Source organism: Balaenoptera musculus, chromosome 19 (assembly GCF_009873245.2).
Source record: "Balaenoptera musculus isolate JJ_BM4_2016_0621 chromosome 19, mBalMus1.pri.v3, whole genome shotgun sequence".
Lineage (NCBI taxonomy): Eukaryota > Metazoa > Chordata > Mammalia > Artiodactyla > Balaenopteridae > Balaenoptera > Balaenoptera musculus.
This window is the reverse complement of record NC_045803.1, coordinates 47,619,552-47,635,898: the sequence shown is the minus strand read 5'-3', so window position 1 is coordinate 47,635,898 and position 16,347 is coordinate 47,619,552. Positions and strand designations below refer to the sequence as shown.

The window sequence follows — 16,347 nt, the reverse complement described above, 5'->3', positions numbered from 1 at the left end:
GGGAGGACTGGGATCAGGAAGAGGGTATAAGAGTTCATTCCTTACCTTCTATAGTATAAAGCTATTATACAGTATCTAAAGCTAACAGGTCAAGAAATAGCAATTTAAGTACCTTAAAAGTATGGAGGTAATTACCATAAGAAAAAGCTAAAAGAATTGTCTCTGGGTAATGGGTAGGACTTTAGAAAGGGACTTTGTGGGGGACTGCTTGTTTGTTTAGAGTGACTACCTTTGACTATTTAACTAAACAGACAGCTTTGATTTAAAAAATTTTAAGGATGAATGGAAGAGTAAGTAGATTAAATAAACTTAGACTATACTTTCAAGGAGCTTGACTGTGAAGGAAGGATTTTCCTTCATAAGTCAGACAGAAAAAGACAAATATCATATGATATTGCTTATATGTGGAATCTTAAAAAAAAGGGTACAAATGAACTTACCTACAAGAAAGAAATAGAGTTACAGATGTAGAAAACAAACTTCTGGTTACCAGGGGGTAAGGCAGGGGAGAGGGATAGATTGGAATATTGGGATTGGCATATACACACTACTATATATAAAATAGATAACTAATAAGGACCTACTGTATAGCTCAGGGAACTCTACTCAATTCTCTGTAATGGCCTATATGGGAAAAGAATCTAAAAAAGAGTAGATATATGTATATGTATAACAGATTCACTTTGTTCTGCACCTGAAACTAACACAACACTGTAAGTCAACTATACTCCAATAAAAATAAAAATTAAAAAAAAAGAATTTTCCTTCACTCCCCACACCCAAATCTTGTCATTATTCTAAATAAATATCTCAAATATATCCCATCTTCTCCCATCCAAAAACTCTTGCCTTTTAACTGGCCTACTAACCCCCTCAGTGTAGCCCTTCTCTATACAACCAGAGTTCATCTTTTGAGTTCTCTGATTAAAATTATCCATTAGCCTCTCATTTCCTTTAAGATAAAATCCAGAGTCTTTCATATGAGCTATAATACTCAGTGTGATCTAACACCCCTTCTCCCCTGATCTTTCATACCCTCAACTCCAGCCATTCTGCACTATGGGATTCCCAGAAGTTATCATTATTCTTTCTGTCCTTTCTACCCTTGCAGTCCTAGAACCCCAGTCTTCCTCAGTTCATCTGACAAAATTCCTTCTTACTCGTGGCCCAGTATAACTTGACCACTACCAGCCTCACCTATCCCTCCTCTACAATCACTGTGATATGTTCTTTCCTTGTATTCCCATAATATCTTCTGCATGCTTCTGTTACCACATATATCACACTGTGTTTTTATTGCTTATTTTCTTCCCAATCTGACTCTTCCTTCTTTTGTTTCCTGTGGTGGAACTTCTTGAGTACCTGAGACAGTGGCTTTTTTTTTTTTTTTTTTACTTCCAACTTTCTCAACTTTGTCGCCTAACACGATACTCAGATTATAGTAGTTACTCAGTACATATTTGGGGGAGGGAGATGGGTGCGTAGGTGGATTCAAAGATGAGACTCTTAAATTTAAGGAAATTGAAGCTGAAATACATCATGCTAACCAATAGTATTTATTGTCAAATTGCAGTTATTTTTCTTAGTTGATTATAGCCACTCAGAGGAAAGGACACTTATCAAATATGCTGTAAATAATCAGCTCTCAGTAATCAAGTGTAATGTGTGTTTATCTGTTTTCTAGAGGAAAATGTACTTGTGGCAACCTATGTTGAATTCCCTTTTTACCTATATTCCTGAAAGAGAATAATAATGCATTAATAAGTCATATTAAAAGTGAAAGACCAGAAAGTAGATTAATGGTTGCAAAGGATGGGAGTAGGGAGGATGGGGAGTGGTAGAACAGGCATGGGGTTTGTGCTGGGGCGATAAGAAGATTCTTGAATTAGAAGGTGGTGATGGTTGTGCACCCTTGTGAGTACAGTTGACCCGCGAACGACACAGGTTTGAGCTGCACGGGTCCACTTATACACAGGTTTTTTTCAGTAGTAAATACTGCAGTACTGCAGGAATCTGAGCATGGGGAACTGTGGATGCAGAGGGCCCCCTATAAATTATACTCAGATTTTCAACTTCACAGAGGGTTGGTGCCCCTAATGTGGCCGTTGTTCAAGTGTCAACCATATACTAAAAAAACACTGAATTGTACACTTTAAAATCGTGAGTTTTATGGTATGTGAATTATAACTGAAAACGTGAAAAAAAGACGAGAGGTAGAATATTTAGCATTAGACAATAGTATCATAGTTATCTGGGAGGAGTCCTGTTCGTAAGGAAATTTACACCTATTATCAGAACAAATAAGGTTCCAAATTAAAAGTTAAAGACAGGGCTTCCCTGGTGGCACAGTGGTTGAGAATCTGCCTGTCAATGCAGGGGACACGGGTTCGAGCCCTGGTCTGGGAAGATCCCACATGCCACGGAGCGACTAGGCCCGTGAGCCACAATTGCTGAGCCTGCGCGTCTGGAGCCTGTGCTCCGCAACAAGAGAGGCCGCGATAGTGAGAGGCCCACGCACCGCGATGAAGAGTGGCCCCCACTTGCCCCAAGTAGAGAAAGCCCTCACACAGAAACAAAGACCCAACACAGCCATAAATAAATAAATAAATAAATAAATAATGATTTAAAAGTTAAAGACATTCAAAAGATCTAAATGATTATCTAAATGGTTTTTGTCAGAAAATCTGTTTCTAGCCCAATCATAGGACATCTGAGTTTGCATTAGATAAAGTAAGGAAATACTCTGTGGTTTGTATTTATTTTTTTTGACATTTGTTGCTGTTCACTCCAACTCTAAGTACCAGACAACTTTTTTCTTTCTTGCATTTTCTCTTTCTTTCTTTCTTTCTCTTCCTTTCTTTTTCTTTTTTTTTTTTTACATGGAAGAAATGGCATTGGGTCAGCTGCAAGTCACTCAATAAGGAGGACATTTTTAATCTGTCTTTGGTTTGATATACATATAGAATCAGAATGTGTTGCTTTGATTTTAAAATATAACATTTAATTACCATGTAGTACTGACTTAGATAGATGGTAGTAAATAGATAAATAGTAAAATGTATTTGTCCAGTTCTAACCACATCTTTTGAATCATGGGATCTACTTCTGAGGAGCCAGGAGGCCTAAGATGCCTTCAGTTAGAACTAAGCTTCTATATCTATGCTCAGTTTGGCCTTATATGTACTCTTGGTTGAACTTATCATGGTATAGATTTGTTCTTTTGTTGATCTTTTCAACAAATATTTATCAATGCCTATGTGTTGCCTGCACTCTTCTAGGCACTGGGCATATAGTAGTAAACAAGGCAAAAGTCCCATCCTCTTAAAACTTTCATTATAGATAGTAGCCAGATTCTTACCCCTTTTTCTGAAAACTCACTTATTGATGATAGTTGGGCGATTAGAGTTTTTTACTGCTTTTCTTTGTTTTTTGTTTTTGAGGAGGGAGGAGAAGAAATCCTACTCATCCTTTATATTTTATATCTTCACAAAATCTTCTTCAGCACTCTTACGCGGAATTTACTGCCTGTTTCTGTGTTGTTCCTAATGCACTTTATATTAGCTTCTGTTCTACTTCTAAAAAGCAAATCCGGTCATGTCACTCCCTTATTTCCCTTTTAGTGACTCCCCATTACTCTTGGGTTAAAGTTCAGACATGACTTACAAGGGCTTTATGATCTGGTCCTGGCCTGTGTCTCCAGAGTCAATCCTCCATTGGACTTTCAGTTCGTCTAACGTGCCCTGCTTCCCATTCCAGTGAGCTTCCACGCATGCTGCTTTATTTACTTAAAACAGTCTTCTTACCCTTTTTAATATGGCTAACTGCTACTAATTTTTCAGATTTCATCGTAGATAGCACTTTCTCTGGTAAACCTTCCCTGACCAAACCCCCTGGTGCAGTGTGGGGTACTCCTCCCCTGTACTGCTGTGGCACCTTGTGATGCCATTAACCAAATACACATTACCTGCTATTACCATAGCCACCACTGGACAGTGTTTGTCTTTCTCCTCCTGCTTTAACCCCCAGTTCCTAACACAGTGTGTGTTCAAACATTTGCTTCTGTTTCCTGTAATAACCTATGAAGCCCTTGAGATTAGACTGTGTGTGGTACATCATAAGAAGTGCTAAGCAGATGTTTGAATGAATCAGTGAATGAGTGATTGTATTCTTTAATCTTGGAGTGCTGCCGTCTGAAAGAAAGGCTTGTGAACTGCCCCTCCACCCCCCAAACCTCTTCATGTTCTACGTCATACAAAGCTCCTGCTCTGTCTCCCCATCTGAGCAGAATGTATTGAAAATTTTTAACTGAAGCTGCAAAAATAAAGTAATATTCAGTCCTCGCCCATGAATAGTAATGGCTTTAGAGATTTCATAGCTTAAGACATGTTAAAACAGTTGTGTAAAATAGACCTTATCGTGTATATGTCAAGTTGAGGGTTTTAGAGGAATAAAGAAAGATGTGTCAGGAAACTAGACTCTGGACAGCACTCCTTCATAACAATGATGTGTGAAAAGCACTGTTGATTGTGAAATCTGCAACTAAACCTACCAATTCTTGAGCTTCTGGGTTAGACTTTTTGATTTAAGAATTTTGCATATACAACCTATTTATATTTTCTCTGAAACCCTTGTCAGGAATTTTCATTTTAATTTTTTTCCTGACTTAAAAAAAAATTTGTCCTTAAGTAAAAATAGAGAAAAGTGTATGTCCGAATGGTAGTGTTTTATTTTGTCTGCACATTTTTTCCTTTTATCTGTAAATACAGTGACATTTTATCTTTTTGTTTGTTAACTGAAGTGTGAATATGTTTTATCTGACTCTGTGTAATGAAATTTTATCATTTATAGTAAACATTGATGTTAAATTTCATACTATTCTAACTGGAGTTTTTTGTTTTTTTTGTTTTGTTTCTCTCTTATACCTAGTTGTTATGGAATTATAAGCTGAACCTAACTACAGATCCCAAATTTGAATCTGTGGCCAGAGAGGTTTGCAAGTCTACCATATCAGAGGTAGGTTGTGAAAGAAAGAATTTTGTGGATATTTAATGACTTAGAAGCAAAAATTATATCTGTTGACCAGACCAGTCATTAAGGGAGGAATGACTGATTCAGTTACTTTACTTTTCTTGGAATTAACATATGTCTTGGCTCAGAGATAGGCTAAAGGGGTGTAATTAGACTTCTTTTTCTTAACGTTCACCTACACTTACAGTAGGATGCTGTTGATTCAGACAAGTTGGAAATCAGGCTCTTTTTGTCCCCAAACGGAGAATACAATCACTTCTGTCATCAGTCAGTGCTCTCACACATTGTACAATCTGCTTATGACTGAGGCGTATCAGAATGGTTTCCCCAGGAGGCTGATAAACATTCCTAAGTGTTTTGGCTATGCACTTGGACCAGTTGAACCACAGGGCATATGCTTCAAATAATAGGAGTTAGCATTAAAAAGGTTTGTAAAAAGATTGTATATATTGTTATAAATGGATATTGAGTATAAAAACAAAAATAAAAATAATTACTAAAAATGTATAACATTATATGGATGCTAATTGGTGATATTTTTCAATCATTTCTCTTGGCTCAGTGTAAATATCAAATAATATTAGTGAAAATTGTGGTATTGGAATTTTTATTTTAACTTATTTTATTTTTTAGAATTAGTGATAGAAATTCCATGAAGCTGGGGATTTCTTCATACTGAAAGAATCACAAAGAAAATAGTTGCTATTTTTTTTACCTCAAAGTTAATAATCACAGATCTTGCGTCATATAGATTTGTCCCCAAACTACCCTATTGATGACTTAATTCAGGACCATTTTCTCCTGAGGTCTTAAAGAAGACGCTACTCCAACCAGATAAGTCCTCAGCTTGTGTTCCTAACTTTCGTCATTATGGGATCTTGTGGAACCTGTTTTCTTCCTCAAACTTTCTACTACTGAATCAGATATGCGTTATTCTTTTAAAGCAGTGACCCTTCTACATATGCGTTGGGGCTTCAGAATAGAATAGCTTATTTTAAAACATTGATCTTCAGCTTCTAGGTTCAGTATTATGCACCTCAAACTCCCTATGTGACTCGTGTACATACCAGTTTGAGTGCCATGTGGAAATTTAGCTCATAGAATACACAGATTCATCAGAATAATCTCCCCCTTTGCTGGTTTTATCCATCTATATTTATAAAATGAAACTGGCTTCCTTGTAATGTATATGTTATGTTATGGCCCTCTTGTAACCTTTTGGGGTGTTGTGGTTTTATAAAAGATTAATGTAACAGGGACACTTCTCCTTCCCTAGAGGGAGATTATACTGGAGTCAAGAAAATTAAATATCAGGAAGAACATAGTTGCCAACAAAACATTTTATTCTGTATCTCCCTCTTCTTTCTTAATTTTGGAATCCTTCCAAGGAGGAAAACAACATCATAAGAATACTGAAGACTGCCAACCAAACTTTTTATTTACTCTCCATGATTGAGTCAAATATTGCTTGCTTTTCTCCTGCCTCATGTCAAAAATAGAGTGACTATAGCATTTTATAACGGCACCTTAAGAATCTGCTCCCCAGCCACTTCAGAGTTTACACCCATTCGTAAATATGTTGACGATTTAATGCTGTTTTTTGCTGTTAATCTTAGAAATTTCTTTTATTGTATTACACTTCTCTCCAATAGAGTGGTTGAAGAAAAGCATACACTTTTAATTCAAACACTACATCTGGTTGTAATTGGCGGTGAACAAATAGGTGTTTCAGTAAAATCTCAGGTGATTAAAGCTAAATATACATTTAATTTCTTACTGAGGCTCCAATTCAAAATGTCTCTTGGTCTTTCTTCAGAGTTTTAAACCATTGATTGCCCAGTATTAGAGCCTATATGAATACTTCTACTTCATTGTTTTAAAACCCAGGTGTCTGCCACTAGTCCTGTGTTGTTTTTTTTTTTTTAATTAATTAATTAATTTATTTTTGGCTGTGTTGGGTCTTCGTTTCTGTGCCAGGGCCTTCTCTAGTTGCGGCGAGCGGGGGCCACTCTTCATCGCGGTGCGTGGGCCTCTTACTATCGCAGCCTCTCTTGTTGCGGAGCACAGGCTCCAGACGCGCAGGCTCAGTAATTGTGGTTCATGGGCCCAGTTGTTCTGCGGCATGTGGGATCTTCCCAGACCAGGGCTCGAACCCGTGTCCCCTGCATTGGCAGGCGGATTCTCAACGACTGCACCACCAGGGAAGCCCTAGTCCTGTGTCTTTTATGCAGGGTTTTTCCAGTGGTTGAATTATAAATGCTGAGATTTTCAAGCAGCTATTTCTCCTTTCACTTTTGAAACTTACCTCTGTTTTGCTTTAAAAAAATCACAAACAAACAAACACAAAACCCTTTTCTTGGAAATACATTCACGGCCCTCTCTCTAGGCATCACTTAAAAAAAAGAGCTCAAGGTTAAGCTGAAAACATTGCATTCAGCTTGTTGACTGTTGAAGATCTCTGCTGCCTCTTGAAGCCAGTGTGAGGCTATTTAAATTTCCAGGTTTGCTTCTTTAAAAGTAAACACAATTTCCTCTCTTGAACTGAGTCTTTGACTTGCTCTGGATTTAATCCTGGGGTCAGACATGAAGGGACCCACCGGCCTATAGGACAATTAGTATGTGGTATGTCCTTCACCTAGCACCTTTTGGAAAAGGAGATTGTATTTGTCTTATCAAGTGTACACGTTTACCATAGGTGGTGTAATAGTAGAGAATGGTCTCCATTGGTTTCAAAAAAACCAGTAAAATATTCCCTTCTCATTTATATTGGAAACAGACATTTACATTTGGCTCCTTCCTCTTGTCAAAACTGCCACTTTTGTTTTTTTTTTTTTTAATTGCTCCAAATGCAACAGGCTTTTTCTAAACAACCTTCTCTGCTTTATAATTCAAGCTTAAAACCCTGTAAGTAGATTTCACTTTTTTATGCCTGAATTTCAACATTTTGGGGCTATTTTCCTTCATTAGTGCTTGTGATTTTATGTGTACTTTGCAGGAACACTACCCATGTGGAGTCACGCTGTGCTTGATCCACTAGATCATATGTCTAAACCACCCAAATTAGACTTGCAATGGCCTTCCCCTTCCCAAACTTCTTGCCAGAGTGCACTGAACATCATTTTTTTAAATAAATTTATTTATTTATTATTTATTTTTGGCTGCATTGGGTCTTTGTTGCTGCGCGTGGGCTTTCTCTAGTTGCAGCGAGTGGGAGCTATTCTTTGTTGCGGTGCGCGGGCTTTTCATTGCGGTGGCTTCTCTTGTTGTGGAGCACGAGCTCTAGGCGCGTGGGCTTCAGTAGTTGTGGCTCGCGGGCTCTAGAGCGCAGGCTCGGTAGTTGTGGCGCACGGGCTTAGTTGCTCTGCGGCATGTGGGATCTTCCTGGACCAGGGCTGGAACGCATGTTCCCTGCATTGGCAGGCAGATTCTTAACCACTGCGCCACCAGGGAAGTCCCTAAACATCATATTTAAACATATTTCTGTTCTAGACCACAGTGTTAAAGCTGGGATTCTGCTAGGTTCAAAACATATGTCCAAATCCATAGTTAATTCAGAACACATTAATGTCATGTCAAGAGGTAATAGTATGCCTTCCTCCCTCCCTCCCCTTGGTCATTAGGTTTACCTAACATTAATAGTTTGCTGTGTAGCTTGGCTTGGGATATGCAACTAGACTTTAGTTCTGCACCTGTTTTTCAGACCTGTTCCTTAGACTAATCTTCTCACTGTCCATTGTGTTCTTTGCATGGCTAAAGGGACTTCTCAGTAGAATCATTATAAAAAGAGCTGTCAAAAGCTCTTTTCAATAAATACATTTTAATAAATTTTCTCAACAAAGCTGAAAATTTTTAAAAAGCTCTTTTTACTCCATTTAAACATGGGTTCTACCTAAGCATTTGTATATGTATGTATTTTCTTGCAAAGCATATTAATCAGGTGTTTCCTAGAAGGTGCAACGATCTGAGTAGGCATGGCACACTATTTTCTTTAAAACACAAGCATTTCTAAGTGCTTTCCTTTTTCTCCCCCGGAAGAAGAAACAAGAAAATATCATTCTCTCTTTTGTAAAAGTTGTTTGGTAAGAGAATAGAATACTTGTGTAAAACAGCCACTTTCCTTTGAGCAGATCAAAGAGTGTGCTGATGAACCAGTTGGAAAAGGTTACTTGGTTTCCTGCTTGGTGGATCACCGAGGCAACATCACTGAGTACCAGTGTCACCAATACATCACCAAGATGACAGCCATCATTTTCAGTGATTACCGTCTAATCTGTGGCTTCATGGATGACTGTAAAAATGACATCAACATTCTGAAATGTGGGAGCATTCGGCTTGGAGAAAAGGTATCTACTACACTGCCTTCACCAAAGGGGTCTTAACAGACTCGATGAATGAAAAGCTTTGTATGACTGGCATGGGAAAAATTTAGGGCTGGAGGTAGACTTAAAGTTGAGGTCCAGACAGCCCCAATATCTAAGGCTAGTTGGCCTGTGGGTGCACTTCATCTGTTTGTAACAAAATGTTTCAATACTGTATGGGGGAGTAGAGGAATTAATATCTGCTAAGAGTAGTGTTAGCTTCAAAATGCAAAACCAGCTGCTGGTTACTTATAACGTTCCTCTAGAAAAGTATTCTGTAGTCCTGTGGGATAAGTAGTTGGATTAGGAGAGACTCAAGTTCTCTAACCTTTCTTTGCATATACCTCACTGTTGCCATAAAAAAAATTACTTAGTAAGCACACCAGTATAAAAGAAGATAACGTATATAAAAATTAGAAAATTTTAAAACATGGAAGGTACTTTTAGCTTCTCAGAAGAAAGCTACTCTGTAAATGTGATATATGTTATGTTCATCTCAGGAGAACTAGTTTTAGTAAAGGCAGGAAAGAAAATAACTACCTAGCTTCTTCTTCCTTAATTATATCTGATCTTATTTTTGTCCTTAATAGTCTGTTGTCCGGAGGGTCACAATGGAGGTTCAGCCAGGTTTATGCTGAATTTGTTTGCTTAGCAAAGATGAAAGAACTCCTGAGAAGTAGCAGATGCCAGTGGGAGAGGTAGTCTGAGACCTGTGTATGGCATCAGCTGTTAATTGCTGCTGCTCATTAATCTGCTGTTTAGGAAGTACGAGAGAAAGCAAAATCCATTTGTGCCTTTGCCCTCTGTTTGTTCAGAGCACTGTGACTTGCAGGCTTCCGTCCCTGACTGGGGGGCGTGGTGTTAGAATTCTGGAACTGCACACACCAGTTCAAATGAAGGTTTGAGTGCTGGTTATTGTCTGGCTGTCACCAAATACCCTTTGCTTCATACCAGCACAGGGCTCGCCCTTTCACAGGGAACCTCTGGGTCGGTCTTGAGAGCACTGTGAACTGGCATACAGCTTTCAGGCAGCTAATGAAAGGCCAGTTTTAATAAAGGAGGGTGATTCTTCACTTTCCCAGCACACTGTAGAAATGGCACAAAAGCATTTAAGTCACCCTGATAATTCAGGAAGCGCCTCTGACTTTATTTAGGGTGTTGAGGGTTATATTCCGTTCCAAACCTCACTCTTAAAAATCTTCATAGAAGTGTTACAGACACACTTTTCAGGAATCAATGATGACACATTTTCATTTTTGTGGTTAGTAATCTGTGCTGTAGAGCAGACCATTACAATTCACCTCTCTTTGTAGTAGTTCTTCCCTGTTGCCCACCAAGATAATCGCTGGTTAGCTTCCCACTAGCAATCTGAATTGTCAGTGTAAAACCTGCTTTCAGCTGCGTGTACAAGTTACTAAGTCTGCACTGACTTGAACCATGGCAGAATATAATAGTGCCAGAGCCCAAAGATGTGACAGTGAGGATTGATTTTTCAGCTTAGTTAAAATAACAAAAATGCTTCCATGGACCATCCAAATGCACATTTTTGTCATTTTCATCTTTGGCTGTACCTGCCAGTTAGACGAATTTCTTTTTACTCCAGACCCCCACCCTAGCACCCTAGAATGACTCATGCCTGCACTTCTGAAAAAGCACGTTCCTTTGTATGTAATCCACCCTATTGCTACAGCCAAGTTTAAAAACGATAGCAGTCTGTCCTCAGCCCTTCTTTGCCTTTTTCTAACTAGAGTTTCCTTCTCTGAAGCCAAGTTATTTAGTTTTGAAAATTATCCTGAGAATTTATAAAGTCAGCTTCTGACCACAGAAGAGAACGCACTCATCAGTTTTAAATTTGTTGCCCTGAAGCTTGCAAACTCCTCTGTGACTAGCTTTGAACTCACCTCCAGAGGTCAGAGGAGAGGCGTCATGGTTAATCTGTTTATACCCTGCCTCTGTATGAACATATAAATGTCATAATTTCAGAACTATAATGATTTTTTCAGAATGTTAATGTATGTAAATTTTTAGAACAAAGACTATATATTTAATAAAACCTTTGGAATTTTATAAATAAATATTTTTAAAATGGAAAGGCAGATCTCCAAAAGTAAATGTAAATAATTTATATCATTTGAAGAGAAAGCAGGATGTGGCATAACAGGAACTTAGTGGCGGACAAGTGCCCCACATTATTACTACTTTTATACTTTTCACACACTAGTTTTATCATTTTATCCTTTCCTGCTTTTAACCAACTACTTTGAATAGTTCAGACATTCTTTTTCTCTCTTTACCTGTAGAGGTAGATCACAGAAGACATTACAAATGTTGAAATGGAGGATGGTTAATAGCAGAGATGAAAACTGAGTTCTTGCCCACCTTTTTGTGATTAGTGTTATCCTTCTCTGGTCTTTCAAAAAAATTTTTAAAAAGGACAAGGTGTATGGAGAAGAAAAAATATTACTTATTGAACTGCTAAAAACTGATTGGGACACTAGTAATAGTTTTAAGACAGACATTTGTCTCACCACAATAGAATTTTAAAAATTCATTGTAAGTCCATTTACAGTATCATTTGTTATTCATATGTCAAGCCTGCATATTAATAACTTTTTAAAACCTAACCCTAAGTAATTTCATTTTCTTGTAGGTAATGTGCTGCTATACAGTCCCTTGCTTTCATTCATATTCAGTAATAACCCTACAGTCTTCTTTGTCAAATATTTGCGTACATTTCAGTTGTATAACTCAAATGGGCTGAACTGAAAAGCTCAGAGACTCTGGGAAACTGAGAAGAATTCCTGAAATATCTTTATTAGAAAAAATTATCTAAAGTTATGATAAATGAAAACATCTAATGGAGGTGATGTTATGGCTCAATACTAATATGTGGTGCTACAATTGCTACAATTAAAATTACATCTCAGATTCCTTAGAGGGTCTCAAACCATGGTGCTGGTGCATTTAAACAGTTGTAAACCCTAAGTATACAGGGAAACACTTAGACTCATTACAGGGAAATCATTTCTTTACCCTATGATGTCAGAACTAAAGGGTAAGTCTAAATCGTGAGTTGGCTATCATGCTACTATTTTCAACCTTTTTTATATGATTACGACCTAATTGCTAGCAACCTCTCAGTAAGTTATTATGAGCTACTAAAATCTGGTATAAGATATTATTTCATTAACAAAACATGTTTATAATAATCTCTTGTAAACTGTAAATAGTAAGTGACTGATATGTTTCCAAATCTTTGTTACCACAGGTTTGTTTTTCCTTTGAGAAGTGGAAATGGGTAGGGCTTTTCTAAGTGGGCCAAAGTCAGACAAATTTTAGTGTCACTCATAAATTAGGAAGAAAAAATAAGCTTTACTCTGAATTTCTGGGGTTTGTGTCCACTCTTCTCTCTGTCCTTATCTTTTTGTCACTTGTCCTTCAGAGTTTTTTCTCCCTTCAGAATTACTCTTTAAAAAAACTTTTTGCTTATCTCAGGTTTCTAAGCATTGGATGGAATCATAAAGCTAGTGAGAAAGTTTGAGGTACAGATAGAAAATAGGAAGGCATGAGAATCCGCTGGTATAGTGTGCTTCCTGATCTTTTTTGGATCAGAAAACCTTTTGGAATTTAATGAAAGCTATGAACTTTCCTCAGGAAAAATATACAAAACCCACATACAAACTGTAGGAGTTTCATAGCACTCCAAGGTCTAAAAAAATAAATGGTGGACTGTTAGCTAGGTGCCTTATGTTCTGCAGCTTGGACGAGTTGATAAACTCCTCTAGGCCTCTGTTTACTCAGCTGCACAATAGGTATCACAGCTCGTAGCCCCTTTTCATAGGTATATTAAGAGAGAACATGAAAATTTTCATGAAAATACTTGGAAATTAATGTGCTGTGGAACAAGCCCTATTACAACAAAATGGAAAAAAACTATATACATTTTTTGTTGAATTGAAATTTTAGTAAAATAGATATTTCCCTACCTAGTTTTAGGAGTCTTATGTACAGATGATCTCATAAACATGGTATTTTACTATAACGAGATTTTATATACGCGCATGTGTGTGTGTGTGTGTCAGTAAAATGATAACACTGAATTTTCTGCTGCTTTGGTTTGGTACATTTATGGATATACCTCTCAAGTTTTTGAAGCATATCTTCTGAATATAGAAGATTAGGACTCTTAAATAGAAAATGTTTAGGGGAAATTTTTCATATTTTGAACGAATGAGTGCTTGTGGTTGCTACGGGGTAGATGCAATGTACAATTAAAGATAATTGGATGGTTTTAGGAAAGCTCTCAAAAGCAGTTTGTGTAAATGGTGGTAATCTTGTTAAATCATATTAAGATAAATCCAGAACATCAAAGTGAACATTACACTAAAGAGTGGGGTCTTTGCGGACAGTATAAAATAGAAAAAAGAGAAAGAAGGTCTCTATAACATGTTTTCTCAATGAATTTTGAGGTTTGTTGTTATTTTTTAAACTTGACTAAAGCACTATTATTTGAGAAATACCTAGCCCTTAGAGGTAAATTAACAGATATTTCTGCAGTGTTCTATCAATATTGACATGAACTATGATCACCACATTGGGCTGATGTAATTTCTTTAAAATTTTCTGACATTTTAAACTCTGAAAAGTCAGGTTCTTGTTTCTAGTGCAAACTAAACTGACTTAAATTTCCCAGGATCTGTATTTTCATTTATAGCTTGCAACTATTACATTCTTACCAAAGATTATCGAGGGCATTTTCTGTAACTTCCACAATGTGGTTGGTTCTCACCCTATTTCTCAATAGAACATTGATAAACTATTGTGTGTTGAGTTGGTTTTTTTGGTTTTTTGTTTTTAACCAAATGATGTTTATTTGATGCTCATGGTGGTGAGAGTTTTTAAATGTTAGTATCCTTGCTGTTTTAGGATGCACATTCACAGGGTGAGGTGGTATCATGCTTGGAGAAAGGCCTGGTGAAGGAAGCAGAAGAAAGAGATCCCAAGATTCAAGTCTCTGAACTCTGCAAGAAAGCCATTCTCCGGGTGGCTGAGCTGTCCTCAGATGACTTTCACTTAGACCGGCATTTATATTTTGCCTGCCGAGATGATCGGGAACGTTTTTGTGAAAATGTGAGTCAGCTCAGAAACTGTTCTTCTTTGCTTCCTTTTCTTCCTAAATATTTTTTTATACTCGATTCCAAAATTAAACCAACACAAGCTGTCACATGTAGAAAAGTCACTGAAATGGAAGGTGGAGTTGGTCCCAGGATAACAGAAAGTTATCTGGGTATTGGATACGGCTGCTCAGCCTTGAGGTAGCATCTAGTTAACACTTGGCTTCGAACAGTCTCCATACGTTGTTTTTTCTACTCTATCTCACTTCTCAATTTCAGTTCTTGGAAATCTGTTTTATATATAGGAATCCTATCTTACCAGGGAATCCCATTTCACATATATTCCATGGCTAAAACTTGGCCATATTACGTATTTATATTTAACTAGTTTTGGCTAAGACGAAGGAAGCAGCAGGTGGCTAACTTTTAAAACCAAATCCTTGGTTACTACCTGCGTACCCTGTAGAACAACTTTCCAACCCTTTAGGCAGAAATAATCTCCATCTTTACCACAAAGGACTGAGTGTGACTTGTGTACACTCCTACTCTGCCTGCTGTTTTGAATTAATAGCTTTAACTATCAGAACCACTGATCAGAGCCAATGCTAGAGTTTTACTGACTCTAGCATAAAGTTGTAAGAAGAGAGACTCATTGACGTTTCTCTTGGTTTCCTAATTAACAGTATGTCTGGGAACACATGACAGTGTATTCAAATACCATGGGAAATTTTTTTTCATCTTTACTGCAATCATTATTTTCTTTCAAAGGCTACTAAATTTTATAAATGACTGAGCCATGTGTTCAAAGGTAGTCATCATTATAATAATTTAACAAAGTTCTTTGTAAGATTGTGGATACTGCCCAGCATAACTACTTAGCTAGTGATGATGATGATGATGTTATATTCCATCTTACAGACACAAGCTGGTGAAGGCAGAGTATATAAGTGCCTCTTTAACCATAAATTTGAAGAATCCATGAGTGAAAAAGTAAGTATTACTTTGAAACAAACCAGCATTTTATTCATTTTCTTAAAAGCTTTCTCAAATCCTCTCAAACAATATTCTTATAAACTCATACCAAAATATAAAATACTGATACAGCTTGTCCTTTTCGGAGGTAAGATACTTGGCTTTTAGTAGGAAACCAAAACATATTTCACTTAAACCAAAAAAATTAAGCTTCTCGTGATATCTGGACTTTGGGAAGCCAATGGGGAATCAATTTGGGGAGTAAAATCAGAGAATTTTATATCAGAATTACACTGAAGCCATCCCTATGTACTCAAGAAGTTTAGACTAACCAAACCAATATGCTTCATAGATAATTAGCAATTTAATTGTTCAGCAACTGTCTCATCAAGCTTTCTCGTTACTGTTAGTTCTCTGTCCCTGGATGAATGCAAGAATCTTTCATGACTTTTGAAAGTCGTTATTTTTGGCTTTGCTATCCTGTCACTTACTTTCCTGTGCAGCTGAAGAAATATTCCTCATTTCACTTCCTTAAATCATTTAGTATTGAATAATTATATTTAAAAAGTATAGAATGGAGCTTCCAGAGTGTTATGTCAGTTGCTACTTTCATGCTGGTGAAATTTACTTTAGGGATATTGTTGAAGAGGAAAATAATACTTTGTCAAGTTAATGTATTAGAATCTACCACATATTTATGTGTTCTGGACAGTTGCTATTGTTGCAACAATCAGCAATTCACCATAGAGTTTCAGGCTTTCCTGCTCATATACCCCTACTTCTTGCTACACTAGTTCAACACACTTGTGCTCAATTTTAACCAAACTTAAACATAGACATTTTGGTAACTACTGCAGTTGTTTACTGTACTTGGC

At 37.1% G+C, this 16,347-nt stretch overlaps 1 protein-coding gene across 2 annotated transcripts in view; it reads left to right on the top strand.

Moving 5' to 3' along the window:
* Nucleotides 1-16,347, top strand: part of GLG1 (golgi glycoprotein 1) — a 157,090-nt gene that overhangs the window by 100,247 nt on the left and 40,496 nt on the right. For both annotated transcript variants that reach the window (XM_036833989.1, XM_036833988.1), the window contains exons 3-6: nt 4,927-5,013; nt 9,156-9,371; nt 14,313-14,516; nt 15,419-15,490. In XM_036833989.1, the coding sequence (XP_036689884.1) occupies nt 4,927-5,013; nt 9,156-9,371; nt 14,313-14,516; nt 15,419-15,490 (579 nt within the window). The remainder of the gene's footprint in view (nt 1-4,926; nt 5,014-9,155; nt 9,372-14,312; nt 14,517-15,418; nt 15,491-16,347) is intronic.